This window comes from Danio rerio, chromosome 21 (genome assembly GCF_049306965.1).
Source record: "Danio rerio strain Tuebingen ecotype United States chromosome 21, GRCz12tu, whole genome shotgun sequence".
NCBI lineage: Eukaryota > Metazoa > Chordata > Actinopteri > Cypriniformes > Danionidae > Danio > Danio rerio.
Window position 1 is genome coordinate 24,478,070 of NC_133196.1, and position 27,904 is coordinate 24,505,973.

Sequence of the window (27,904 nt, forward strand, 5' to 3'; positions counted from 1 at the left end):
TTTCTTTATGGAAATATTATATTCTCTGTTACACTATTACAGTTGTATTGAAATGTAAATGATTCTCTGTATATAAATGTAAGACCTGTAAGAAGTCACATACGTTTGAAATAAAATAAAAAACATAAAATAGGCAACATACCATGTTTTTGTTTCTTTTTTGTTTATTCCTTCTCTTTTTTTGTCAAATTAAATATTGATGGAATATTGGTCTTATTTTTTCCTTATGGAAAAATGTTTGACTCCCTGTTTGTCCAAATGGCACTGACACCATGCCAATAAACATCCCCAGCTTGAACAAACCATACCTTTCTACAAGATATAAAGACATATATCCAGCCTAGTGTTTTATTCCATTTGGGAACTGTTCTTTTGTTTCTCCATAGGTTTATTTATGACAGCAGTTCACCCCATGAATTGTGCGTTATGTAAGAACGACTTGAAAATATGTCACCATTTAAAGATAAAACCCTAGGTGCAATAATAAACAGGAGCAAAGGCACTAATGTGCTTTGTCTGGAGTGAGAGATGTAATAAATAAAACTGCCTATATCAAAACCCTGCTCCACAGTCAGCAAAAAAACATAATTTATACCCTAGATATTAAACGCAGGGAGTTACAGATCATATGTACGACTCCTATGCAATAATACAGAAAAGAAAAATATGCTCTGAATATCATGGCAAATAAATTCTAATAGTAGTCGGATAATATTTGGCACAAACACCCCCAGATTTCATCCCTTTTTTCCTCATACAGAAAGGATATTGTGCCAATAAGTGTGTTATTAACCAAACCATGGCATGTGGACACAACCGTTATTTTTGATCAAATGGCAAATATACTTACGGTGCTTGTAACAACATCCTAAAACAAAAACGGAAACCCTTTGTCCGCCATTATCCCCTAAAACTCCAGAAAATGACTTAATAATGACTTACAACTTTGGGTTGAGAGGTTACTTCAGGCTTACGGAAGCAATGTTGTAAAAATACAGCATTTGATAGGGAGTATAAGAGTGAGAAGAAAAATAATAAAAGTGGAGAGAGAGAGAGAGAACTGCCTGTAGGATTTTCCAGGGAGAGCATATAACCAATGAGAGAGAGAGAGACACCTCTCCAAATCTTACAGTCCATTATGGGCCGGGACGTGTTTTAAAGCGCCCGCTCACAGAAGCATGGTAAACGGTTTCTCTAGGAACTTGCGAAACTCTGCCAGCCATTGAGCGCCAACAGCACCATCAACCACCCGGTGATCGCAGCTCAGAGTCACAGACATCATGTTAGCCACGTCAAACCTATCAGAGACACAGAAAACACATGCAGTAGAAGACTTATTTTTCTGCTTTTCAGACGTTATTAGTGATGGCAGTTGATTGTCAGTTTATTTGGTTTGCTCACCCTTTTTCATTGTCCGCAGGCAGCAGTCTCTTTTCTGAGCCACCCACAGCCAGAATGCAGGCTTGAGGAGGATTAATGATAGCTGAAAAATGCTTGATGCCATACATGCCCAGATTGGAAATAGTGAAGGTTCCACCCTAGAAAACATATATTTCATACATATATATTTAATATAAGTATATATGTTCTATTATTATTCTTTAAATAGCCATTATATTAGAGTTTAGGGTCAGTATGTTTTATGTATTTTACCTGGAATTCATGAGGTTGTAGTTTCCCATCTCGTGCTTTAGCAGCTAACGCGGAGACGTCTTTGCTGATATTTGCAAGGCCCTTAATATGAGCATTAAATACAATGGGAGTGATGAGACCCACAGGCGTGCTGACCGCCACACTAACATCCACCACGTGATTTCTGTGAGGAGAGGAAAAAAACATTATTTACAAGTCCTAAACCGATAGTTCTTTACGTTTACAAACTTTTATGAGTTTCTTTCTTCTGTTAAACACAAAAGAAGATATTTTGAAGAATGTTGGAAACCTTTAACTTTGACTTTTTTGTTTTCCCTATTATGGAAGTCAACGGTTACAGGTTTTCAGTTATGTTCAAAATATCTTCTTTTTAACTGCTTTCATTAATTAAGCATGACTAATAAATCACAAAAAAACTACAGAATGACCTCACAAAAGAAATGATTTCACACACTTGACTGAAGTTAAGAAGCGAGTAAAAACATGTTATTAAATGTGGTATTTAAGTGCAGTTCATTGAGCATCTACCCACACAGCTGCCATTATAACAGAATGATTATTACGATTTCATAATCGATTAAATTGATTTAAATTTTAAACATTACTTCGCATGGCTTATCAGTGAACTCTGCGTAGTAAACACTGTTGCAAGAGGTTCTCTATAATCAACTTTACTGACAAAATGTGTGAAAATCCCCTTTGATTAATTGCCCAGCCCTACTATTGACAACACTAAAACAAGAGGCCCTATCATACACCCGGCGCATTGAGGCGCAAGGCATGACACAAATGTTGTTTGCTAGTTTCAATTAAATCATAACAATTTGCTTTTGTATAATTTTAATATTATTAGCAGTATTATTTATTACGTGCATATTTATATTTGTTTTATTAAAAACAAGCTTAGATTTGTCCACCTGTCAGGTTTTAGACCATATGGGGCACAGCATGTGTATTTGGATATAACACACTTCGTTATTACTGTTAATTTATTAATTTGCTGTAAACTAGAACTGAATTTAGAAATAGTTTTGAAACTATTGAAAGATTTTTGAATGTATTAGATCATCTTCAAATCAAATTACAGAAAACTAATTACCGCTTATGCGAGGTGTTTCTAATACAGCCCCCTATTGGGGCGGGACGGTAAATTTGACTGGCTGCCGTAATTAGTCTCACACTATTTTTTTCAGTTTTCTGAAAGTCTTAATAACACCATCGTTGAGTTTTTCTCATTTTATTTCAGTAAATTGGGTTGTAAAAAAATATTTGTTGTTCTCTCCCATTCACTGCGCTCTAAGTTTACCCAATCACGATGCCTTCTGCTACTGAGGCCCAGTTTACACAAATGCGTTTTAGTTTTAAAACGGCATTTTAAAAATAAAAAACGATCCGTGTCCACACTAGCGTTTTACCCTGCATTTCTGAACAGCTCTCCGTCCACACCAAAACGCTGAAAACGCACATCCCGTGACGACACACACACTCTCGGGCAAGCGCTCCAGCCTATCTACCCAGATAGATGACTGCTCATCAAGCATCTCCCGCTGGATCTAATCTCACTATATTTATTAAACGTTATATTTCATTCGTCTTGTTGTCTATATCTAATGACATATTCCCCGACTTTGGTCATTGGAATCTGTTAATTATTCTCAGGTAACGTGTTTTGGCAAAGCGCAAAGATAGGTTAATTAATGTAACTACGTAGCCTAAATTCTGTATTGACTGATTGCTTGCCTTTATTTCCTATAATGTAGAAACTTATTGTATGTTATACTTTTATAATGGCCATTATCGATTATTAAAACTGATATTCAGCAATAGAGAGGGTATGTTCAGTATTTTCACTGAAATTGAAAGGAGGCAGTAATGTTTTAGGCACCGTTTTGTAATAAATATCCACACAGTGAAAATGACGCTCATAAATGCAGCACAATGCCTCAACATTTCTGCTGTCTGTTAAGTTGCTAATATCAAAATGAAAATAGGCAGTTTCTCATATCATGTTTTCATTTTATTGTTGAGAAAGTGAAACAACGTAGCCAGGGTGATGTGAATGAAGTTATAAAGTACACTGTAGATCCCTTTGAAGATTTACCCGTGTCCTCTGTAGTCTGTTTTCCATATCAAACTGAGGAGGGGAAGACTGCAGCCTTGATCAAACTTGCGAAGTCTGAATTGAAGGATGCAGGACTGAATTGTGTGTAACGTTAGGCTACTTAATATTGAGAAAAAGCCCCAATCAAAGTGGCGAATGTCGGCAGCCCCGCCTCCATTTTCAGATGTCTCAGCATCGTTTTAGAATGAAAACGGCCTCTTCAGCGTTTCCAAGATGCTCCGTTTTCGGCACTCGAAAACTCCGGCGTAGTGTGGACGGATTGCGTAACCGTAGCAAATCTTATGCGTTTTCAAACTAAAACGCATTAGTGTAAACGGGGCCTGAGTAACCTGGAAATGTAAAAGGGGTCTATAGTCACATCGCAAAAATATGCAATGTTGAGTCCGGATTATAATTGATCATTTTGCAATTGTTTTTTGAGGCCTGTAACTGTGTGAAAATTTTAAAAGCATTCAGGCCTAAGAAACTGTACGGTTATAACTTTAATAATGATTAATGTTATCAAACTGTTTATACAAAGAAGACAAGACAGTATTGTTTCACATTTGATTATTCAGTTACCGTTTACCTGAATAATGTTAAGACTCCATAGAAAACAATAAAACACAGTTTATTTTAATTTCAGATTATATACAGGAACCAGAGAGTGAAATTCAATACCTTTTAAGACCTTTTTAAAGACTTTTTCCATACATTTTAAGACCCTATAACCACTATAGGTTTTAACCGAAACACTTTGTCGATTACATTTTTTGCAGACGCACTCTCTTACAGAATCATCCCAATCTAAAATGATAATTTCTTTTCAAATAGAGATATTTAAGTCATCTGGTGAAATTGTATTCATATCGCAATATATAATACCACATGCATCCCCATTTGAAACACATCTGATTCAATTACTTTTTTACATTGCCAATGCTCATGTGGTCAAATCTAGGGATGTCCCTATCAGTTTTTTTTTGCCCTCGAGCCCAAGTCATTTGATTTTGATTATCTACCGATACCAAAACCTGATCTGATAGTTTTATAATACATAAAAAAGAATAAAGAAGAGCAAAGAAACAGATGCAGGATGCAGTCAATCCATTGTGTGGTAAGGCTTAGTAGAGACATGAGAGCTCTGGACGAACTCCATGTGTCTGTGGTGAATGAAACATGGGGTACATCTTCTAAGAGAACAAGTAGTTTGTCAGAAATCTTCTTATAAAGGGCTGGCAGAGCTTTCTCTGTTTACTCAGGCATTTGAAATCGAGGTTCTACATTTATTTTTGAGGTGTCTTATCAAGTTCATTGTGTTAAATGTAGCCCTTTCCTTTCCACCTCTTGTAATGCCAAGATTACATATCCCATAATGTTGGGAATGGCAATGTTGTCATCATCAACTTTATAATACCTCCAGACCACAGACATACTCGCGCTTTCTGCTTCAAGCTGCTTCCGTGTTCTGCTTTGCCAGCATTTAACCAATAGTGTCGCTGCAACAAAGTGCTGTCATGCTGCATATGTTGCTATTTCTGTGTGAAGTCAAGAAAAACTTCTAACTCTGTGCATAACTATAGATGTGTTAACAAGTAATGAGAAAAATAATCATATATATTCCAGTCCTGATAGGGAGGTAATCTCTGATTTTGAACGAGTCTGAAACCGTGTGATTGGGGCGATATTTTGATCATGTGATCGGATCTGGACATCTCTAGTCAAATCTAATCAAACAGCCACAAAAGACCACCAAAATGTGAAACAACAAACCAAAAACCAGACATTTATATTCCTTTGTGTTGTAATGAATAGGAGTGCACTCACTGTCTTATGACTGTGTCCATCCAAGAGGAATTGGCCTCCGGCACCTTTAAACAGGCTAGAGCCGAGGCCTTGATGATGAAGTCATTGACCGAGAGTTTGATGTTTTCAGCTTTCACCTCCTGATCATAGGGAGAAGGTACAGTTTCAGTTGAGGAAAACTGCAATAATGAGCTCACTACCGCATCATGATCATGCAAACTGCGTTGACTCACAGCATTGAGCTCTTTCCTGAGTTCAAGAACTTGGTCCATGTTGACATCGATAGACAGATAATAGTGAGGAATAGTCTGTTTTGACTGCATCAACCTCTGGGCGATCACCTACAGAAGCATTGCAGGAAATCAAAACATTTTGGGTAATGAATTCACAGAAAATATGAAGTGGTCTGTGTGGTCAGTGGACTCACTTTGCGGATATTGCTGATAGGGACATCGGTGAAGGTTCCGGTAGGTACAGCAGCATAAGCAGGGGCAGCAGGAGGACTGGGGGTGGGTGCAGACGGGGCAGCAGCTGCAGCCTGGTGACAGAAAATTATGTTTTGGAGCAAAAGAAATGAAAAAATTATTTGGACACATTTCACAATTTAATATAAAGTTTATAGGTTTCGTTACAGACTAATTTGGATATGTAGGCAGGACTAGCATGTCATTATTTAAAAAAAAGAGAAAAATATTCAACTAATGTTTTACACTATACAATGAAGTCTTATTTGTTTCAATAATTTTTTAAAATAATTATTATTCTATGCCCAGGGTTTCTGCAGGTTCATTCATTCATTTTCTTGTCGGCTTAGTCCCTTTTTTAATCCCAGTTGGAAAAGATTTCCACTTGCCCCATAAAAATTATTATAATTTAATACATTTAATAATACAATTATAAAATTTAATTATTAAAAAATATAAGTCAGGTCAGAATCCTCAAGAACGTTTAAACAAATGTTACTGTAAGGCAAGTAATTAAAACATTATATTAAAGAGAGTTAAAAAAGCTATTTTTGAATAAAAGTTTCATTGATATTGGGAGTGTTGGTGATTTTATCATTGTTAATGACCAGATTGAACAAAAGAAAATTAAGTCCTGTTAAAAAAAATATTTAAGACCTACAACACAATATTTCAGTAGATTTAAGACATTTTAAGACTTTGGGATACCCTCATTCTAGTTGGCTTCATAATAATATATTTGATTACCCAATATTTCATATTAAAGAACAGATTAAGTGAAAATATAGTTTTTGTAGTTGGCAATAGTCTTTTTTTAATATTGAGTTTTATTTTTGCTACTCAAACTTTAATGCACTCCAAGAATCTACAGACTTAATTTACATTTGTATTTAGATTTGTGGAGAATTATGTTTGCAGAAACACCTTAAGTGTAATAAACTTAGTGGCAGTTAAATAAATGATCAAATCTGACAATATATTCTACATTTCTTATTTTTGGGTAGCATAAGTTTGATATTAATTTCATGTCAGCAGCTGCGGTTATTTATTTTCATGGCAAGATTTGTGCTGTACATTTACAACAAAAGTTGCATACATTCAATAAAATAATAAACAAATAAAAACAGGAGGAAAAAAGATCTCATAAGACAAGTTCCTTAAGTGATCTTTTGTCTAAGATCTAATTAGATTATTTTATAATCATTTTAAAATATTTTATTAAACAAAAAGATTATGCATAGCTTTCAAGTTTCTTATTAAATAGCCCTGGTAAAAAGTAAATTATGGCAGGAATAATAAAAGGGAATTCTGCAAAACAATGTGTGTTAAAAAATGAAAACAAAGCTTGGCTGATTGCAAATGTAATGACTTACAGGAGCAAGCTTTGGTGGAACAAAACTGTCAATATCTTTCTTGGTGACTCTGCCATCTGGTCCAGTTCCTATTGACACAAGAGTAGAAAATCCTCACTTCAGTCAGTGCAACACATAAAATTACCACTAAACAATACAAGGAAAAACTGGGCCAATATAAACTAGTCTCTCTTGCAAATGAAACCTAATGAAACCCTAATATCTCCTACCAGTGACTTGAGTGATGTCAACTCCCTTCTCAGCCGCCAGCTTCTTGGCTAAAGGACTGGCAAACACCCTTCCCTTCCTTGCAGCAGCAGGAGCGGCAGGAGCAGCAGCAGGGGCCGGGATGGGAGCTGCTGGCGCTGCTGGTGGTGGAGTGGCCACCTGAAAAGTAAAGTGCATTTTTTTAAATTAGACTATGATCCAAAGCACACCAGCAAATTTATAATACAACAGCTCAAATATAAAACTAAAAATATGCAGTGGTCCAGTCAAAGCCCAGACCTCAACCTAACTGAAATGTTTGGATGAGTACTGTGCAAAAAAACAAAAAAAAAAAAACTGCAGAAACGCAAGCACATGATGTGGAAAGGGCAAAAGACAAACAATTAATATATAAGTGGAATATTTTCTTGGAATTTAGAAAATTTTGAATTCAGGTTTCAGTTTTTCAATGTAAATTTTAAACATGTTTTCATTTTTAAGTCATGCTCATTATTTTGTGTTTGTTTACTGTGTTGTTTCTTATTCTTGTGTGCTTATAGAATAAGAATATTACAGGGGTTTTAAATTCTTTCATTTACAATTATTTATTGTTGTTTAGGGTAAAGATTCAAAGTAATACTCTTTTTAAGATATGCATTAGAGCACACGATTGTTGTTGAAGCTGTGACTTTGAAGTAATAACAAATATTGGTCTGCGGACACACTCACATACATATAATTCAGAAATAAAATCTCCATATCTTGTTAGTACATATGTATTGTGCATACCACAACTAACCGTAATTTCTGACACCCACGCCCACACAGCTGGAATGATTTCAGTATTGCAAAACACAACAAATATTGCAAAGTCACCTTTCACTTGTAGTCATTTCATCAAACTCTGATATTACAATGGCAGTAAAAAACAAGACCTTGATTTTCATCACAGTGACCTACAAAATGTATTGCATCACATCACGACATGCTGTTCATGTCAATAAAAAAGATGTTGCAATGCACTGTGATTTATAAATGACAGCTATTAAAGCGATAGTTAAACTAATAATAAATATTCTGTCATCATTTACTCTCCCTTCACTTGCTCCAGATTGGTTCTTTCTTCTGTTGAACACAAAAGTAGAGATTTATTAAAAGCTTTCCATATTTTTTTCCCCAACTATGAAATGGCTGCTGGATTTCAACATTCTTCAAAATATCTTCTTTTTTTGCTGAACAATAATGACAAAAAAAGTACTCCTAAAGGTTTGAAAACACTTAAGGGCAAGTAAAATTTCATTTATGAGTGAATCATCTATTTAACGGCAAACACTGTCCCTAAAATAATAGCGTTAAGTGTGCACAACAAATAATGGAGATGACAGAAATCATTACCGGTGTGGGAGCGGGAGGTGGGCTAGCAGCAACCCCTGTCTCTACATAGTCTGCAAATGCACTAATGTCTGATTCCTTTTCCACGATGATACAGAGCGGAGTACCGAGAGGAACGTCTCTGGTGCCCTCAGAAATCATGATCTTAGCCAGGTAGCCTTCCTCCTGAACCTCAAAACCTGAAAAAACCAAGGGAAGTAATTATTACACTGTGTTAATAAAGAGTGTCTTATCTAATTCTAAACAAAACAGCAAATTTCTTAAAAACTGGTTTATGCATTTGCATCTGTGTGTACATGTCCAATCAAAAACCTGAGATTAGTAAGGTTGTTGTTAATGTTGAAAAGTTCATTAAAACAAAAAAAGATATTATTAAAATATTAAATATATGACACAATGAATGCAAAACTATAAAACCAAACACACAGCATACTTTTTATTTAGATGTATTATTTTTTTATTTAAATACATACATGATATTTGTAAAGGAAAAGAGACAAAAAAGTGAAGGTGTGTGTTTGTTTGTGTATAACACTGGATAAAATAATAAAATATATATTAAATTAAAATAACAATAATAGTTACAGAAAAACAACAACAACAAAAAAAGTTCAATAGTTGAAGGATTAAAAGAAATAAAACAAATGAATAAACAAAAGAATAAAAAACAAATAAATTAATAAACAAATAAAACAAAATAATAATCCTTACATTGTCAAAAATGACCAGGCATTACCCATACATCTAACGTGTTTGTGCAGACAGGAATACATAAATTATTACTGAATTATAATAATTATAGCCAAAATAATTGAATTAATTTACCGATTGTTGCCTTATCTGTCTCGATTTCAGCCAGCAGGTCTCCCTCACTCAGCTTCTCACCTACTTTCTTCTCCCAGCGCTGCACGGTGCCCATAGTCATGGTGGGTGAGAGAGCTGGAAGAAGCACCTAAAGAAAGCAAAACAGGAAGTTAATTATGACATATAATATTACGCTTGCATATGTGGTAGACTGGCACATATCCCAAATGGTTTTACTTCTAAATAAGTAATGATGTAGTCACTTTGATATTCATCCAGATGTCATACCTTCATATGAGGCGGGTAGGAGCTTCCAGGTACTTGTGGGGCTGCAGGAGCAGAAGTGGGTGTGGCTGGAGGGGGAGGAGCTGCAGCAGCAGGGGCAGAGCTGGTGATTTTATCCAATGTAAAGTCCTTGAATGAAGAGATGAGCTCAGGTCTAAAGGACAGAGGACGCACATTAATCTATCACATCAATTATACACATTATAAATTCTATATCAGACATACAAAAAAAACAAAAAAAACATTAATTTTCAGTTTATAGTTTTGTCCAATATTTACTTGGTCTATTTTTTCATCGCATGTTTATATTTAAACCTAAAAAACTGGCAAAACAATGTCATTTAGGTACATAAAAGCAAATAGTTAGTTTCTCATAATTGAAATGACCAATCAGTTAAATTATAAATACATTTAAGGACTTTCGTTCCCTGTTTACATCTGGTCAGGGATCAACAATATGGACTGCTCGATGGCCCGGGGGCCAGCATGCGACGCGCTCGGGACAGTAGACAGGATTGTTACTGGCCTGATCTGTTCTGCCTTGTCACAAAAGTTTAACTTGCCTGCGACTATTTTTCAATTGCGTATGAATACTTAGAGCTTTTCTGTTTCTCTTTTTTGATTGGACGTTGCGAGTATGAGGTTTATGAGGTTTTGTAAACTGGTAAAAACCAGTACAGCAAAGTGACGGCAACATCAAATTATGAGGCTAAAAGATTGTCTTGGAACACAATGATTTGCTCATTATACATTTATGAAATTTTTTTTAATATTTAAATTTAGATTAAAACACATTTTTAACACAATATTTAAAACATGTGGCTAAGAAATAGTTATTAACTTTTCCTTTTTTTTGGTGGGGCCAGTGAAAATATTGGCAGGGCAAGTAAAAATCTGGACCGCTGCCCCAATTGGGCCAGTAGATAAAATCCTTAGCGTTGCTGGTATTAAGATATGTTTTTATTCATCTGATTACAAGTGAACAACACTAATTACAAGTAAACAAATGCTAATATAAATGCTAAAAAAACTGATCAAAAGCACTTTTCAGCACAGTTTCAACCATTTCCAAAAGTAAATGAAAATGCATTTGACTGGATTGTTTTAGTATTGTACACACTCACATGGAAAAATATATTTTAACGGTCACAAATGACCATCTACTCTCTGATTACTGATCAAATATGTGATCTTTATGGAACGTGTTGTGAATACGTTTGCCTAAAGAAGGTATACACACTTCACTGTATTGCACCAACACTCTGATTCCAAATAAAATCATAGTGCCATCCATAATCTTTCATATGTTTGTATTTTCGCTTGTAACTGTGTAACAAGGATTTGTTAATTTAATAGTACATATGGTCACATCCAAGTTGAGCTTTATTGTCATTCTGCTACATGTGTGAACATACAGTGGAATGAAATTGTGCCTCGCAAGACCACGGTGCTTCATAAATAAACAATCATAAATATGAACACAACACTGGACGTAAGAGCAATTTTAAATCCATTAAGTGCTCCATGAAAAGTGATATGGAGCATGATGAAATAAAAGAACATGGTCACGAGTGGTGACAAGTAATACATTTGAGCAAAATATTAATATTAACATAGAGTGTTTTGTGCAGTTTTATTTGAAATTTCATATAGTAGCTTCTCCCCTTTATAAAAAAAAGAGCCAATAGCATTGTCTAAACACAGCTCTGCCAGTGAGAGTGGTTGAGCTCAAGCGCATCAAATGAAAAAGCAAATAAGAAGGGTCTTGACGGAGGCGTAACATGTCAAATACTATAGATTTGACAAATCATCTACTAAAGCATGAGGCGATGTCAAAAAAAACATTGATGCATGTAGGTGAATGACAAACTGTAAGTGTTAGATGTTTATATTAGTACTGAAAGCTGATTTATACTTCTGCGTCAAGCGCACACGTATGGTCCGGCACAGACCTTTGCACGGTCGCATAGCCCTCACACAGTTACATAGCCGAAACTAACAAGCACCTCTCAAGAAATTTAACTACACGTCGCAATGATGCGTAGCACAAGCTCTGTGATTGGTCAGCTTGGTAGCTGTGACGAGAGTGGAAAGTGCTGAGAGCCACGGGCCGATGTAGCGAGTGTTTACAAGTGTCAATTCTGGAAGGGGAGCTCCAGATGGAAACTGATGTTTTGTGTTTAACTTATGAGTAAAATTGTTGCATGTCTGCTGATTCCCACTTCTGAATGAGCGGGTTTTAGCTACTTCTACATTAAGGTACAAGATTAAGGTACAACCCGCGAAAAAACTCGACACAAAGGAACATAACATAACCTACTGCCAGCTAGCGTTTCGGAAGTGTTATTGCAGAGTAACACAAACAGTACGCAGAAATATAAATGCACGACTACGTGCAAGGCATGAGCCATGGGTCACGGCAATCGCTCGACGCAGAAGTATAAACCAGCCTTGATACTAACATCTAAGAACTAGTGGTGAAGAAAACAAACTGTATTGGCCAGCCAGGAGGACTCTAGACCAAAAAGCTGGCCGTGAAAACAAAGACAGCTGACTGAAACAAGAACGTCCATTCTTCACCTGCATGAGAAGACGCATCTTCCCATACCTGCAGGTGACAGTAGCTTTTAATTTCATTCCAAAAACTGAAAGTGGAACTTGTGCTGCACAGACACAAACCACAAACAAAGCAGTGTTTATGTATTTTCACAGCACTTCTCTCATTCTACAGAGGGATTCGTGTGTAAATATATCTGATAATCCTTATTGTTTGCAAATATTTAACAGCCGGCTTCCTTGTTTTCTGTCAATGTTTGCGCCATTGGCGTAAGTTACTTTAGGTTTTGTTCTCGTGTTCAGATTCATAGCTGAACAGCCAATCAGAGAGCTCTCATTCCTGACAGCCAATGCTGATTCTAGATGGTAACTCAGGGTAAAGTTCCTACGAAGTTAGTCTGACAAAATGCAATTTAAGGAACACACCAAGTAACCAGACAGATGCTCAAAGACATCACCTTATGGTTGACCGTCAGGTTTGTGTGTCCCAGCCCAATATAATTAAAGACACATAACATATATACAACAAACAGCATATCTTTGCATAGCAGATAAAACTGTACTTACTTGTCAACAGTAATACAAATGACTGCTCCAATGGGCACATCTCTTGTACCCTCTGCAACCAGGATCTTGGCTAGATAGCACTCTTCCAACATTTCAAATCCAACTGTAGCCTTGTCTGTTTCAACCTGAGCAAATCAAAAGACAATTCAAATTAAGTCGGAATTTACCATAAAGCTCTATCCTGATTTGTTGACAGGTGCTTCACTTTGTGGATTGGGTGAGCATTATTTTTCAACACATTACCAGCTTGTCATCAGCTTTTACTTGCCTAGTTTAGCCATCAATATCAAGGCACTAGGTGTTCATTTGGACACAGAAGCAGACTGTGGCGTCTTATTGTTAAAACCCTGATTGTGTCTCACCTCAGCAATCAAATCTCCCTCATTGATTTTGTCACCTTCCTTCTTCTCCCAGCGTGCAATAGTGCCCATCTGCATTGTGGGGGACAAGGCAGGTAGTTCCACCTGTAAGAGAATAACTTTGGTTAAAAAAAAAAGTCGAATAATGAGCAAGAATGAACAGAATTATTTTCATAAAGCATTATTCATAATTCATAATATATAATGGGGAAATATTACTGTTTTAATGCTTTTGGAACAACTCTATTCAAGGATCACAGCGCAGCTACAAAATACTGATTTTAATTTACATCTTTATGTCTTGCCAATATCCTTTAAATCACTATTTTTGTCAAGATTGATAAACTTTTGTTTATCTGTTAAAATATAATAATATTAAGTACAAATATAAAAAAATGCTGGGTTTCGCACGATTCCTTCATGTTGTCCTAACACAAATCGATTAAGTTAATCATTGTTACAAATTTAAGTGGATTTAACAATTAAGTAAACAATCAAACAACCTAGCTGTGCCCATAAAAACCATAGGAACTGTGTTTTTAACTCATTTAAAAATAAAAGGTTTGAAGAAGCGACATAAGTCATTTTTAAGTGTATAATCATCTATTATTTCATTAGTCATTTTCTTTTCGGCTTAGTCCCTTTATTTATCTGGGATCACCACAGCGGAATGAGCCGCTAACTTATCCAGCAAACGTTTTACGCAGCGTAAGCCCTTCCAACTGCAACCCATTACTGGAAAACATTCATACACACTCATTCACTACGGACAATTTAGCTTACCTAATTCACTTATACCACATATCTTTGCACTTGTGGGAGAAACTGGAGGACACCCACGTGAACATGGAGAGAACATGCAAACTCCACACAGAAACGGCAACTGACCTAGCCAGGGTTCGAACCAGCGACCTTCTTGCTGTGAGGCCACCGTGCTGCTCTATGATTTCATATATTTGAATAAATGCTGGTCAAATTAAACATTCATTGATCAAGTTTAACTTTTACAAAAACATCTGTTAGACTAAATGCTGTAATGGAAAACTATTTTACATATATTTTGACACTAATATTTACCATACTGATATTTCATAATATGACTAATCAGGCCTCAAATATAACAAAAAAAAACCTTCCAAGTCCATGAATGTGGCTACAGTTTCCTTACAAAACACACTGAGGCTTAATATTTAGAATATTTTAAGAAATATAAGAAAGTTTCCAACTGTATTCAACTTCAACACTGTTTCAAATAGTTATGTCTATGCTGTAACTTAGGTATGTCAACATTAATGGATGTACAGACCTCTGGCAGCCCACAGAATTCATGACATATTTATAACTGCAGAACTGCTTGAACATCTTGAAGGTGACACCAACAGAAAACACGACACAAGGAACTTTTAAAAGGTTATTACAGGTTATTATTTTCCCTTGTATTCTTATCCTTTTTCAATCATAGCGACAGAAAACACTTTCAATATATAAAAATGCTAAATAAATAAACGGTTTCTCCATTATTTTTTTGTTCTGTGATCCAGAGAAAGAAAGCAATACACATAATTTTACACAAAATTTATAACATGAATCATCTGATCTCAGCTCACCTTCTGATGCGGCGGCAGGCTGTAGACTCTCATGCTCTGACTGAAAGCGGCCGTTTGGCTTCTCAGCCCCCATGATCTGTTACTGAGGATGCTGTTGCAGACTCGCCGACCGTGAAACGAGCTCCGGATCCGGGCAGGCCCGCTGGAGTGGTACCGTTTGAGATGATGGCAGGACACTGGTCCGGGTCGAGGACTGGCAGCAGGAGCAGCAGCAGGGCCCGAGAGGACACTGGGCCGGGTGAGCCTGGCAGATGGGCGCACTCGCAGCGCTAAACGCAACATTTTGAATGTGATGTGTCCTGTAAAACTACGCTGGATTGGAGTAAGGCTACTCTGGCATCAGAATATCTGATACCTGTGGTAGCGGTGGTGTTCTGTTCTCCCCAAAACGTACAGAACAACCTCACTTTCCAATGACCTCCCCACTCCAAAACATCCCACTTTACGACACTCTCCTTCGGCTTCGTCCTCCTGGTGACGCACCAGGGTTGCCAGATATTGACGAGCTTGATGTGCAAAATCCTCCTTATCAAATTTCTTGAGCCTTTTCTGAAATTATAGGGTTGAAAATTGAAATTGTAAATATTTTTTTTTTTTTGCTTGATCAGAGCTCCAAACATTAATGTGTACATTATTAAAATTATATATAGGTTAAACTTGAGACGACCATTTAGTATTCATTCCTGAAAACTGTTGTAAATGAACTTATATACATCGAAAATCTATTAAGTGCAAGAGTTAATTTTTAAAATATCTTTTGTGAAAATAAAATGTAAAAATAATGTGTAAAATAATATTGCTGTAAAAGATTAAACAGCCGAAGCATATGTATTGTGCCTGAACATATATATATATATATATATATATATATATACACATACATACATACATACATATATATATATATATATATATATATATATATATATATATAAATAATTTATATTATTAAATAAAGCTTACACAGTGGTAACCAGCGTATGAAAGAGTACTGTTACTTTATGGCAATTTAATGGATGTGTGTGTAAATCTTGTTCCGAATCTCGCATGACATGATGCAAACATGACATTTTTGCTCAGATAAAAAATTAATAAAACACAAATTTAAATAATGAAAACGAGTAATTTTAATAATGCTGATGCTTGAAATCCTGTTGTCTTTGAACCTTATACCTGTGAGGCCAGTAGACTACAAAAAGTATTTTTTCCTCTAGTTCATGTGATTATATGTGTAAATATAATACAAACAAGTTATAGTATTAATTTTATTTTGTTACAATTTTACGTTATTGACTGAATATTTCAAAAGAATTTTTTTCCCCCGAGAGGATTAGATTTAAGATACATGGCAACCTTCAAGCTGTCAAAGCCGGTATCGTAAACTGTGAAGAACTGACGTACAACTGCCGTCGAGTCAGTTTAACTATCCACACCTCTATACTGAAGTCGCCTAGACTACAAATCACTCTTCTTCAATTCTTGTTTTGTAGAATTTCCAAATAAATATTAATACAGCGGACTCTACTTATAGTAGTTCCAATGGTGTATAACTTTGTTATATATTGCACAAAAAGAGACAAAACTTGTCATAATTCACAGTTGTAAACACATGAATAAATAATTAATTCAAGTGAAAGGTAGCTGAGGATGTCAATCTATATCATTTCAACATTTAGATTTGTGCTCCACAGATTAACTTCATGCAGGTTTAAAACATGCCAGCTTTATTCTTTGGCTGAATAGCACACTGAAACACTTACAACAGCCTAAGAGAAGTTTACATGCCAGAGCAGCAGTTTATTTAGGTATTTAAGCATATATTGATAACAAAATAAAATAGGCATGTGCTTAGAACAGCATTTATTTTAATGCATTTTTCAGCAAAATAGAAAAATAGAATATACATTATATGCAAGGAAAAGCCCCGTGTAGCATAATGTTGCATTAGAAGTGCATCATTGTTCTTTTGGTTGTTTATTTGACTATTTTAGCGAGGGCCGCTGCTCGTCTCTCTGTGTTCTTAAACAGGGCTCGGATGAGGCTCTTCATCTCATTACAGGAAAACTCCACCGCCAGAGGCCCTTTGCCCTCTGCCCACCTAAAAAATAAAGAAAAGAAACATGAATAATTTGCCCTACAGTTGACCAGTGAACTATTTTTAGCACATGTTTGTCCACTTATTTACATACTGGCTACTTCATACATAGCTAAATATACACTCTAAAAGTGTCAACATTAAACAAAGATTCAAAGCATACACTTAACAAACAAATAATAATTATCTAACAATATTATCCAATGAGCCAATTCAGTAAAAAAAAAGGAATATATTTAGATACGACGGTCACACTTTACAATAAGGTTTCATTAATATTAACTAATGTATTTATTAACATGAACTAATTACAGAGTATATACATGAACCACAGAGTTAAATTCAATACCTTTTAAGACCTTATTTAAGGTCTCTATTTCCATATACTTTAAGACCTTATAACCACTTTAGGATTCAACACTGACAAGATTTTAACTTATGATATTTATTAAATATTAATGTAAGAAACTAATCCAAAACTAAAACATTATTCATATACTGAATACAAATCTATTAAATCGAGTTAATTCAGCAGGTTGTCGCATAGAGCTGCATGAAATAATGGTGTTGCCTTGGTTACTGCAGTAAACAAAGCAGCATGATGTCAAATCTAGTAGGATCTCATTGATTTCATAAACTACACCACATCCTGATATTGGCAGATTAAATTCAGGCAAACTTTAGCAAACAACCATGCATTGCATAATCAAAAATGATATCAAATTTAATACATTGCAAAACAGCTTTTAAGATTTTTAATACTTTTGAAGGGCCTTAAATATTGCTATGTTGATTTATAAACTTTTAATTCTTTAAGACCCCGCAGACACCCTATATTAAGAACATTTGTACAGCATTTATTAATCAGAGTTTAACCTTTACTATAATAGTTGCATTACTATATTATATGCATTATTAACACTAATATTATTAACACATTAATGCACAGTGAGTTACAATAAACAACAGTATTTTCATTAACTAACATGAATAAATAGTGTAATAAATGTGTTACTTGTTGTTTGATCATGTTAGTAAATACATTAACTAATATGAACTAATACAACCTTACTGTAAAGTGTTACCGATTTGGCTTCAAAAGTAATAACAGTGGAAATAAAATGATAAATATAACAGATTTAATAAATGGATCACCTGTCCACGATCTCCTGTAGATTAGCGTTTAGCACCATGGAGATCTCTTTTAATGTCATCCACTTCTTTACATATACAGGAACCTCTTCTTGATATTTTTTGTTCTTGTTCTCATCCGGCAGTGGATTGAAGACTAGTGGTCCCTCTTCTATGATGGTTTGACACAGTGTTCGCAGTCGCTCACCGTCCACATTGGAGATGTCCTGAAATAAAAGCACTTGGCTTAAACAGGGTGTCACACAAAAAAAGGGGGAAAAACAGCATTGTGCACTGCCTTACCTCCAACATCATAATCTTATTAATCAGTTCTAATATTGCAGTATTGAGGAGAGTCCCCATGGCTTTGCAGTATATGTTCACAGGCAGGACATCCTGCCAAACTTTTCCCAACCTCCGCAGCTGATGAATAACCTGAAGGCATCAACAAAAGAATAACTGCTTTCCAATCAGTCTCATCATGGACCAACATTTATCCTTTTAATCATCCTGTTTCTTATACTTTGTTTTATTAAATATAATTATTTGATTATTTGAAGGAGTATATACCTTTGAATTGATTTTAACTAATGAATAAGTGAACACATTATTTAATATAAGAATGTTCAGTGCATTTGCCTGTCTACTACTTTCAGGAGCCAACAAACTAGGTCACACACCAAGAAGACCTTGAGAGGAACTGAGGGCTGAGGACTGGAAGCAACTGTTTCTATTGTTATTTTTATGAGTTATTACTATCTAAAATGTCTAGAAAAAGTGATTTTGCTATTTTTATGGTTAATTCTTTTAAAGTGATTCTACTTATTATTCGTGATAGACTGTGTATTAAGGATATAACTGCCTGAATGTAGATTACACCAGCTTTTAACCAGTTTAGATAAAGACCACAGAGAGTACACTCAGCCCTGGATAAAAAAACGATTGTACTTTAGGTGTGTGTGTTCTATTTGACTGTGGATCCGTTTTACAGGTCTGGAGTCAGCTCTAAACAGTCTAGTGGATGTCTGACGTTTATGCTTAAGATACTGTTCAGAATTGTATGCACATACCCCACGTGGATAGTCTATCTGTGTTTTAACCAATCAAGTTAGAACACCTATATGTATGACACAGTTAATGACGTTATGTGAGAGTATAATTGTTAAATATAACTGTTATAAGTACAATTGATTAGTGATTGTAAGCAGAGTGGCCTAGGAACTCATTGTGAGTGTTGAAGCTGGCTTCTGCTGATGAAACTGCAAACTATCTTCAGTAAACTTTATTTATTTATTTGAATCTCTGACTCTGGCTCTTCTTCATCTGACAGACTGCTCATTCTTTGGGTTAAACTGTATACCATCCCTACAACTGGTACAGAAAATAAAAAAATATTTATGGTCTATTCTCAGAGTATATACAGCATATTTACTAAATATTAATGTACGCAACTAATCCAAACCAAAACATTATTCATATACTTAATACAAATGTATTAAATTTAGCTATTTCAGCAGGCTGGTGCTTATAGAGCTGCAGAAATAATGATGTTGCCTTGGTTATTGCAGTGAACTAAGCAGCATGATCAAATCTAGCAGGATCTCATAGATTTAATAAACTACAAAGCATTGTGATATTGGCAGATTTAATTCAGGCACATTTTAGCTTACAACCATTTATTGCATAATTAAAAATTATATCAAATTTAATAGCTTGCAAATTCCAAATACCTAGCATTTAAGACTTTTTAAATACTTTTTAAGGGCCTTAAATTTCTCAATATTGATTTATCAACTTTTAATACTTTTTAAGACTCCCTGACACACTTGGGAGATTGTATTTTTGGTGTGTGATCATACTTGTCTGATAGCTTTGCTGGCGACAGAGTAATTTTCTTCATCATCCAAGTTGGAGAAGTTGCGTGCAGTGGACAGTCTCTCCAACATCTCTGCTTTCTGAACGTTCATTTGTGCCACAAAACACAGAGCACCTTATTCAAGCACAAGAAAAACAAACATATTAAAATTGAGCATCTAAACTGCCATTCAAAATTGAGTAAGATTTAAAAAAATAATAATTGTACAAGAAGCCTCAAATTATTGTTGTGTAAACAGTGCACAATATATTAAAACACAATCATCATGACTAGTTAAATATGTGTTATGAATTTTAATGAAAAAAATAATATCAAGAGCTCCATATAAAGCCTTGCTGCACATTTAGTTATTTTTCCAGTTACCTGTTGATATAAGGTTGCTTTGGATTGGGTATTATTGCATTTGATTTATTTTAAAACATATATTTAACAAATAATTTATAAGTAATAAACAAAATAATATCAGAAAACTTTCTTGTAAAATACAATTTTTTTATTTACAAGCTCAAATAAGTTATTACAGTAAAGCTCTTAATTCATTTAGCCCTAAATTTTCGATTTTAGCCCATTTAAAAAACATTTAGTAAAAGTAACTTATTATTATTTTACTTGCAGATACATGATGCTTAATAGCTATATTTTTTATACTTTGGAAAAAAAAATTATATATATATATATATATATATATATATATATATATATATATATATATATATATATATTTTTTTTTTTTTTTAATGCAATATAATTTTAAGTAAAACAAAACAAAAACTGCTGTCCTCAAACACTTCAGTAGTATTATAGACCATGAACTTACCCAGTCTTCTGAAACCTGGGACTAAGTCTACAAAATAAGCCACTCCATCTTTCAAAGGAAGGTAAGGTTTAAACTGAAAACCCAAGGTTAAAAGATGGTGAGCGATGAACATGCAGTTATTGTGCTGGATGGCTGCCAAATGAGGCAACTTGAGGAAGTTATCCCTAAGTCATAAAAAAAAAAAAAATAGCACAACGGTTAAAAAAAACTATAAACTGTAATACAACTATCAAAAAAAGAGAGACCAACTTACTTGTGATAAGTAGGCACAACATCATAGAACAGATGAAAAATATTTCGGACAGTATAGAAAAGCTGGACCCCGCTGAAAAAAGACGACCACAGATTCATGTCAATCAGGAATTCCAGCTTCTAGTTGTAGCTAGTGGATGTAATGGCTGCTTCTTACCACTGGGGAGAGCTGCCCACCGCCTCAGACAGTGTTTGTATGGCCAAGTCCATCAGCTGCTGCACAGACTCACTAATGCGACACACAGGAAGACACAGCGTATTGGGACTCAACTGCTTTTCATTCTCCAGACTCTGCTGATCATAATGGCCACTTCTTTTACTCGACTCCTTCCTCTCCTTCTCTCCTCCGCTAGGACTCGGTAGCTTTGGGATTGAGAGTTTATATTCTGGAGTGATCTGAATGCAGAGAGCACAAAGAAGCTCATAATAGGTTCTCATAGCTTGATGACTATTACATTATATTAAAGGCATCTTACTTTCACTGTGTTGTGCATTTCAGAAGTCATCAGTTTTCGTGCAGCCACAATTACATCTTGGCATTTTTTGCTTGCGAAGTGGCAGTTGACGTTCCTGGCATATTTTAAGAGTTCTGTGGAGTCCCCGGCGAGGTAGCCCATCTCTTTCAGACTGCTCTCGAAATCCTCTGTCTGTTTGATGACCTGAGAACACAATTGAATATTGGATTACAAAGAACGGCTGTGCAGTTGTCATATGCTGACAGGTCTATCTCTGGCCGTGCAGTCTTACCTCGCTATACTCAGCTAGCTGACTGCTGTTAGCTGGAATTGAATGAACCAAGCATTCACGAATGATGCACTCGGACATCTCCTCCCATATCAGACCACCTAAAATCTCAGACACTTTTTTTTCATCTACAGACACATCTGATGAAAACAAAACAAAAGCAAATATCACCATAAGCCTGCTGGAATGTAATGCCTAATTTGGATGTCTTTAAACACCCTTTTTATATTTCTGGGATTCTCAGCAGTGGAAGTCGTCGCAATTGGGTAAACTTAGACTGCAGTGAATAGGAGACTACAACCAAAAAATTTTGTACAATCCTATTTGCTTAAATAATGAAGGAAAAAAAAAAAATTAAAAAAAAAAAAAAAAAAAAAAAAAATATATATATATATATATATATATATATATATATATATATATATATATATATATGCATATTATAAGACCATGAAAGTGTTTTTGACCTTGCATGCATATTAGACTGTTGTTAGAGACCCTTAGAACTAAAATATGACCCTATTTCATGTATAATAGGGGCTCTTTAATATTATAATTACAATTAATATTACATTGTCGTTTAATTTAATTTTTTTACCTCTGTTAATATAAAAAAAGTCAACTTTTTCCTTACATCAAGGACCTCTAAGACAATGTATGCATTGCATTCAACAATCATGATTAAATTGTCTATATTACACAGAATCGCCATCTATTTTCACATGGTTTCTAGACGTACCAAAAAGGTGTTCATGCAGCGTCTTGAGCACAGTGAGCACTTTAGTGTAAACTTGGCTGGGATCTGGATGCTCTGCTTTGGTTTCTAAACACTGGAGGCTTAGGACAGCACCCTGCTCTGGCTGACTGCTCACTTCCACCACCAATGAAGGGTATAGGATGAGCGGCTTCAGTATATACTTAAACAACACTTGCCCTAAAAGGAAAGACAAAACACAGTTAACTAATATAAAAATATTTAACAAATCATTGTGGGTGTACTAATAGGATTTTACACCAAGTCTTACCAAACAGTTTGATCTTTTTATGAAGTTCTCCTTGAATGGAGAGGGCCTGGAGAATGCTGGACAGAAGAGCATGTGGGACAGATTCATCCACCTTAGATCCTCCTTTATTCAAATGAAGTGCTGTCTTCAGGAACGACTTTGCACCAGTGAGCTCAGCTACAACATGAAGACAGAAAAAAATCATAAATTTTACTGGAGTGACATTTTGATTTAAAAAAAAAAATTATAAAAATTAAACCATCATTCACAAAAAGGTAACACTTTAAAATAATAGTCTATTGGTTCATGTTCATGTATTTACTAACAAAAACAAACAATTAGTAAAACATTTTCTTATATTAATTCTTCTTTGTTAACATTAGGTAATGCTATTTAAGTTAAATAATGCTAGTTCATGTTAGCTCACGATGCATTAATGTTAACAAGCACATTGTTAATAATGAATTTTAAAAATTCATTAGTAAATGTTGAGCTATGGTTAATTAATGCTTTACAAGATTAGTTAATATTAGTAACAGCATTTCCTAACATTAATGACCATTATTTTAAAGTGTTACCACAAAAACATTAATATAATGAATTTAGAGAGTGTGACTTGTCATGTGATTTTGTAGTTACTTTTAGTGGAAGGAAGTTTCCAGACTGCTAGTTTCTGCCACTCTTCTCCAAGATGGTAGATGAGATTCTCTCTCTGTATTGTGATCTCTGAACTGAGGGCCCGCACTATAGGCAACTCTGTGTCTTTCCAGGTTTTCAAGGCATCAACACAAGCTCGTGCCTGTACAAAGCAAGCAGGAATACGTTTATAACCATGTACACTAATTCAAATAGCTGTTCAACAAATAATATTTCAGTTACATGCCATTTAAAATGGAAGAGGTCAAAAGTATTTATTAATAAATATGTTAATTAAATTGACAGCAGGTCTAATGAATTTATTGTTGAATGCGACTTACTGTTCCATGCTGCTTTGCGGCAACCACATAATTCTTTTCCTGCAAGGCCCTGTGATACTCTTCTATCGCTGTGTCAAACTTTAAAAGCATATTAAATCATGAGAGAACATTCCATTACATAAACCATGTGGTCTTGACTTAAGCATATTACTGTGAGCTTATTTACATAAAGCATGTGCAAGTGATGTAAACTATTAAGACATTAAGCTAGCTTTGTTATAAAAACCCTCTAAGCATATACAAATTCCCAGCAGCTTTACCTCCTGGAGATGTTGGAGCAGGTCTATGACTGCTGTGTTTTTCTCTAGCTGCTGTTTAAGCTTGGCATACTCTGTTACAGCATCATGAAGGTTCTGCTGAACCTGTAAATGCAAACATCATGTGTTAAATTAATCTCACAATCAATCTTTTTATTTAAAACTGACATGCTATATTGTTCATTAAAAGCAAAATAAAGATACCTCATTTTCAATGCAGCTCTTTAATAAATCAATGTCTTTGGAAACAGATTCAACCTGCTCCAAAAGCTCTTCTGCTCCCTCCATACTGGGTATGAACTCAATATATTTTTTATTTATCATGTCTGTAACCTCTTCCTGTTTTGAGGGGAAAAAAGAGAGAATGGTTTAACCCTCACAAAGAAAGTATAAAATAATAATACTTTTAGATAATCATTTGACTTCTATAGTTTTTATGCATGGGTCAATGACAAGATCTGAAATCTGACTGCAATAATTAGCTTTTCTGCGATATATATTGCAATGAGTACAACTTCACCAGATGGCTTAAATAGCTCTGTTTACTAAAACTATTCATTTAGATTGACAAAATATTATTTAGAGCAAAAAAAATAAAAAATAACAAAAGAAAGAAAGAAAGAAAGAAAGAAAGAAAGAAAGAAAGAAAGAAAGAAAGAAAGAAAGAAAGGAAAAAAAACAGCATTCTGGCACATAAATAGAATAATTCAATGTAAAATAAAACTTAATATTCTGCTTTGTATTAATAATTCTGTAAAATTATTCTTCATTAAAGTTACTTATGTTGTTTGTTATTGGCCCAAATGCTTTACACTCTGCAAATGATCGTTTCTAAAAATTACTCCACCGTATTATGCAATGTGACTATTGCAATATTGATGCTAAAACGATGAATTATTCAGCCCAAAGTGTCTACTTTGATGTATTAATTAACATCTCTGAAAATAAAATGCCAAAATAAGAGTGAAATATTGATTCTTCATTATTCAACTTAAATGATCTCTACTTAATTAAATATGTAAAAGTCAAACTAAATCAAGTTATTTAAAACTTGATAGCTTTAAGGACAGTGACAGAATGAGGTACAAAGGTTTAAAATGAAAATTAATTATTGCCAACGTGCAGTTTAAATGGTTTTATAATCAAATGATTCATTTTTTAGGAACAAAGAATTAAATTAATAAAACTATGGTTACATTTAGCTGCACAATATATCACTTCAGCATCGTTATCGCAATGTGATCATTCGCAATAGTCACATAGTGATTATACGCAATGTTGAGTTGGATTTAGGTATGGGACGATAACCGTTTTCAAGGTATACCGCGGTTTGAGAAAGTCAAGGTTTTAAAACTGCCAAGATTATCTGCTATACCGTTCCTGCTGACTGCGTGACAGTTTTAAGAGCATTCAGGCATAAAAAATTGTACGATTTGTAACTTTGACAAATTAAAAACAAATACTTTAATTTAATTGTTTATAAAATGAAGACTATGCAGTATTATTTTATATTTGAACATTCAGTTACTGTATAATTAAATACAGTTTGACTCCTTGGAAAACAATAAAATGATGTTTATTTAATTAGCATGTTTTACTTCAATTAATTTATCTGTGCTTGTAGATTGTTTCTTATATTTTATGTTTATAGACTCTCCTACAGAATCACCTCAATCAATCTAAAATGATAAATTCTTTTCATATATATATATATATATATATATATATATATATATATATATATATATATATATATATATATATATAAATATATATATATATATATATATAAATATAAATATATATATATATATATATAAATATAAATATATATATATATATATATATATATAAATATATATATATATATATATATATATATATATATATATATATATATATATATATATAAATATATATATATATATATATATATATATAAAAAAAAAAATATATATATATATATTAAAAAAAAAAAWTATATATATATATATATATATATATATATATATATATATATATATATATATATATATATATATATTTCTATCTTTTGATAGAAAAGAGTACCCAAACAATGTCTAAAGCCACAATAATTATAGAGTCCATTAAATGACATAACATTTTCAGCCGATAAATCTTCAGTGGCTAAAAATTTATTTAATCTCTAATATTAACACACTTTTAGATTCCCATTGTTGCACAGTTCTGCTGTGTGATTGGCTCTTAGATCAATACAAAGTAAAAAAGTCCAGAGCCTATCATCGTTATTGACAAATTTGATCACGATTCAATATAATATCGTTCATCAGCCCAGCCCTAACATCTAGTGTAATTCATATAGCAATATATATCGCAGAATAAGAAAATATTGCAATGTTAGAATTTTCCAATATCGTGCAGCCCAAGTTGCATTCCACTGTCATGTACATTTATTGTTTTGATGCTTAAATAAATAAATCCTTGCACAACATATAAAAGATTTCTTCAGTTAATGCAGTATTAGAACAAAACTGCATATGCATTTTAACTAAATTATATGAAACTAGTCTGAATGTGATCTTATATTCTTGATATATTTGGCACATAAAGGGAATACAAAAGACCAGTCAGATGGCTTTATCAAAACAAAATATAAATAAACCAGAACGCAGACATATGTTCTTATCATTGTGAATGTCTCAAAATCAGAAAAGAAAACATTGTAGAGTAAAATCAGGTTAATAACATAATCTGTCTGAAGTCAGAGCTCAGACTGGCAGAGACTGGCAATGATATCAGCAGCATGACACGTCAGCCAGTCAATGTCACACCAGTACTCCTGTTTACCACCAAAACACAAGCGTTCATTGTCCAACAATGCATAATAAAGCGATATCACTCTTAAATAACTTCGTATTCGAGGAAAAGTTGTTAATTCACTTTAAGACCTTTGGGCAACGGTCAATGTAACGTTATGCTAACAATAGAAACAAGCTATTAAGTGTGCAAACATGCAAAACAACCTCTTCTGAAGACGATAAAAAATGACGTATTCAAATCAAACTCTTTTAAAACTCATCTAATTAACTCGTGTTATATTAATAAACACGTTGCTGTATTGTTGCTATTATTTTCGTTTTTGACAGCTGGCTAGCTAAACATGACCGTTTATTACCTTTGTTTCTTCCACTTTCCGTGATAGTTTAGAGATTTTGCAGGCGAGGTCATCTTTCTCCAGTTTCCCTGAGCTGGCGAGCACTTCTGTCACAAACGAAGACATGACGGTAACGGGCTATTCAGGGAGCATACAGGCTAGTTTACTTCTTCATGCCACTACCCGCCATTCCGCGCGCAAAGAATGCTGGGAGTCTGCTGCTACTTGGCTGGAAGGGAAAAGCTGTACTTACTTGAATTTGAAAAGGGGCGGTTGGAATGGCTCGCTTTGTCCACATTGAAGTGCTTAAAACTATAAAATTAGGTTATTAGGTTATTTTAATAGGACATGTTCTAGACAAGACTATCGGTTGTCTGTTTAGTAAATTTATTCCATTCATTGTTGAGCCAGTCTACAAATCTAATTCAAACTAATTAACGTTAGTTAAAACTATTTTATTTT

The 27,904-nt window shown here is 34.2% G+C and overlaps 2 protein-coding genes across 4 annotated transcripts; both read right to left on the minus strand.

Moving 5' to 3' along the window:
- Window positions 1-15,614, minus strand: dlat (dihydrolipoamide S-acetyltransferase (E2 component of pyruvate dehydrogenase complex)). Of its 3 annotated transcripts, none has more exon segments than NM_212667.2 (14): window positions 1-1,298; window positions 1,402-1,538; window positions 1,654-1,816; window positions 5,582-5,700; window positions 5,794-5,901; window positions 5,988-6,098; window positions 7,398-7,465; window positions 7,607-7,763; window positions 8,979-9,154; window positions 9,801-9,927; window positions 10,068-10,218; window positions 13,188-13,312; window positions 13,550-13,651; window positions 15,154-15,614. In NM_212667.2, coding segments are annotated over 14 exon segments (1,956 nt in total). In that variant the 5' UTR covers window positions 15,436-15,614; the 3' UTR covers window positions 1-1,168.
- A 1,242-nt stretch (window positions 15,615-16,856) lies between these two features.
- zw10 (zw10 kinetochore protein) lies at window positions 16,857-27,623 on the minus strand. Its single transcript, NM_200141.2, is given in 16 exon segments — window positions 16,857-17,251; window positions 18,404-18,606; window positions 18,683-18,814; window positions 20,239-20,369; window positions 21,073-21,236; window positions 21,326-21,397; window positions 21,482-21,720; window positions 21,801-21,983; window positions 22,072-22,208; window positions 22,808-23,002; window positions 23,094-23,249; window positions 23,712-23,871; window positions 24,050-24,127; window positions 24,310-24,411; window positions 24,511-24,645; window positions 27,464-27,623. Coding segments are annotated over 16 exon segments (2,316 nt in total). The 5' UTR covers window positions 27,569-27,623; the 3' UTR covers window positions 16,857-17,127.
- Window positions 27,624-27,904: the final 281 nt, after the last annotated feature.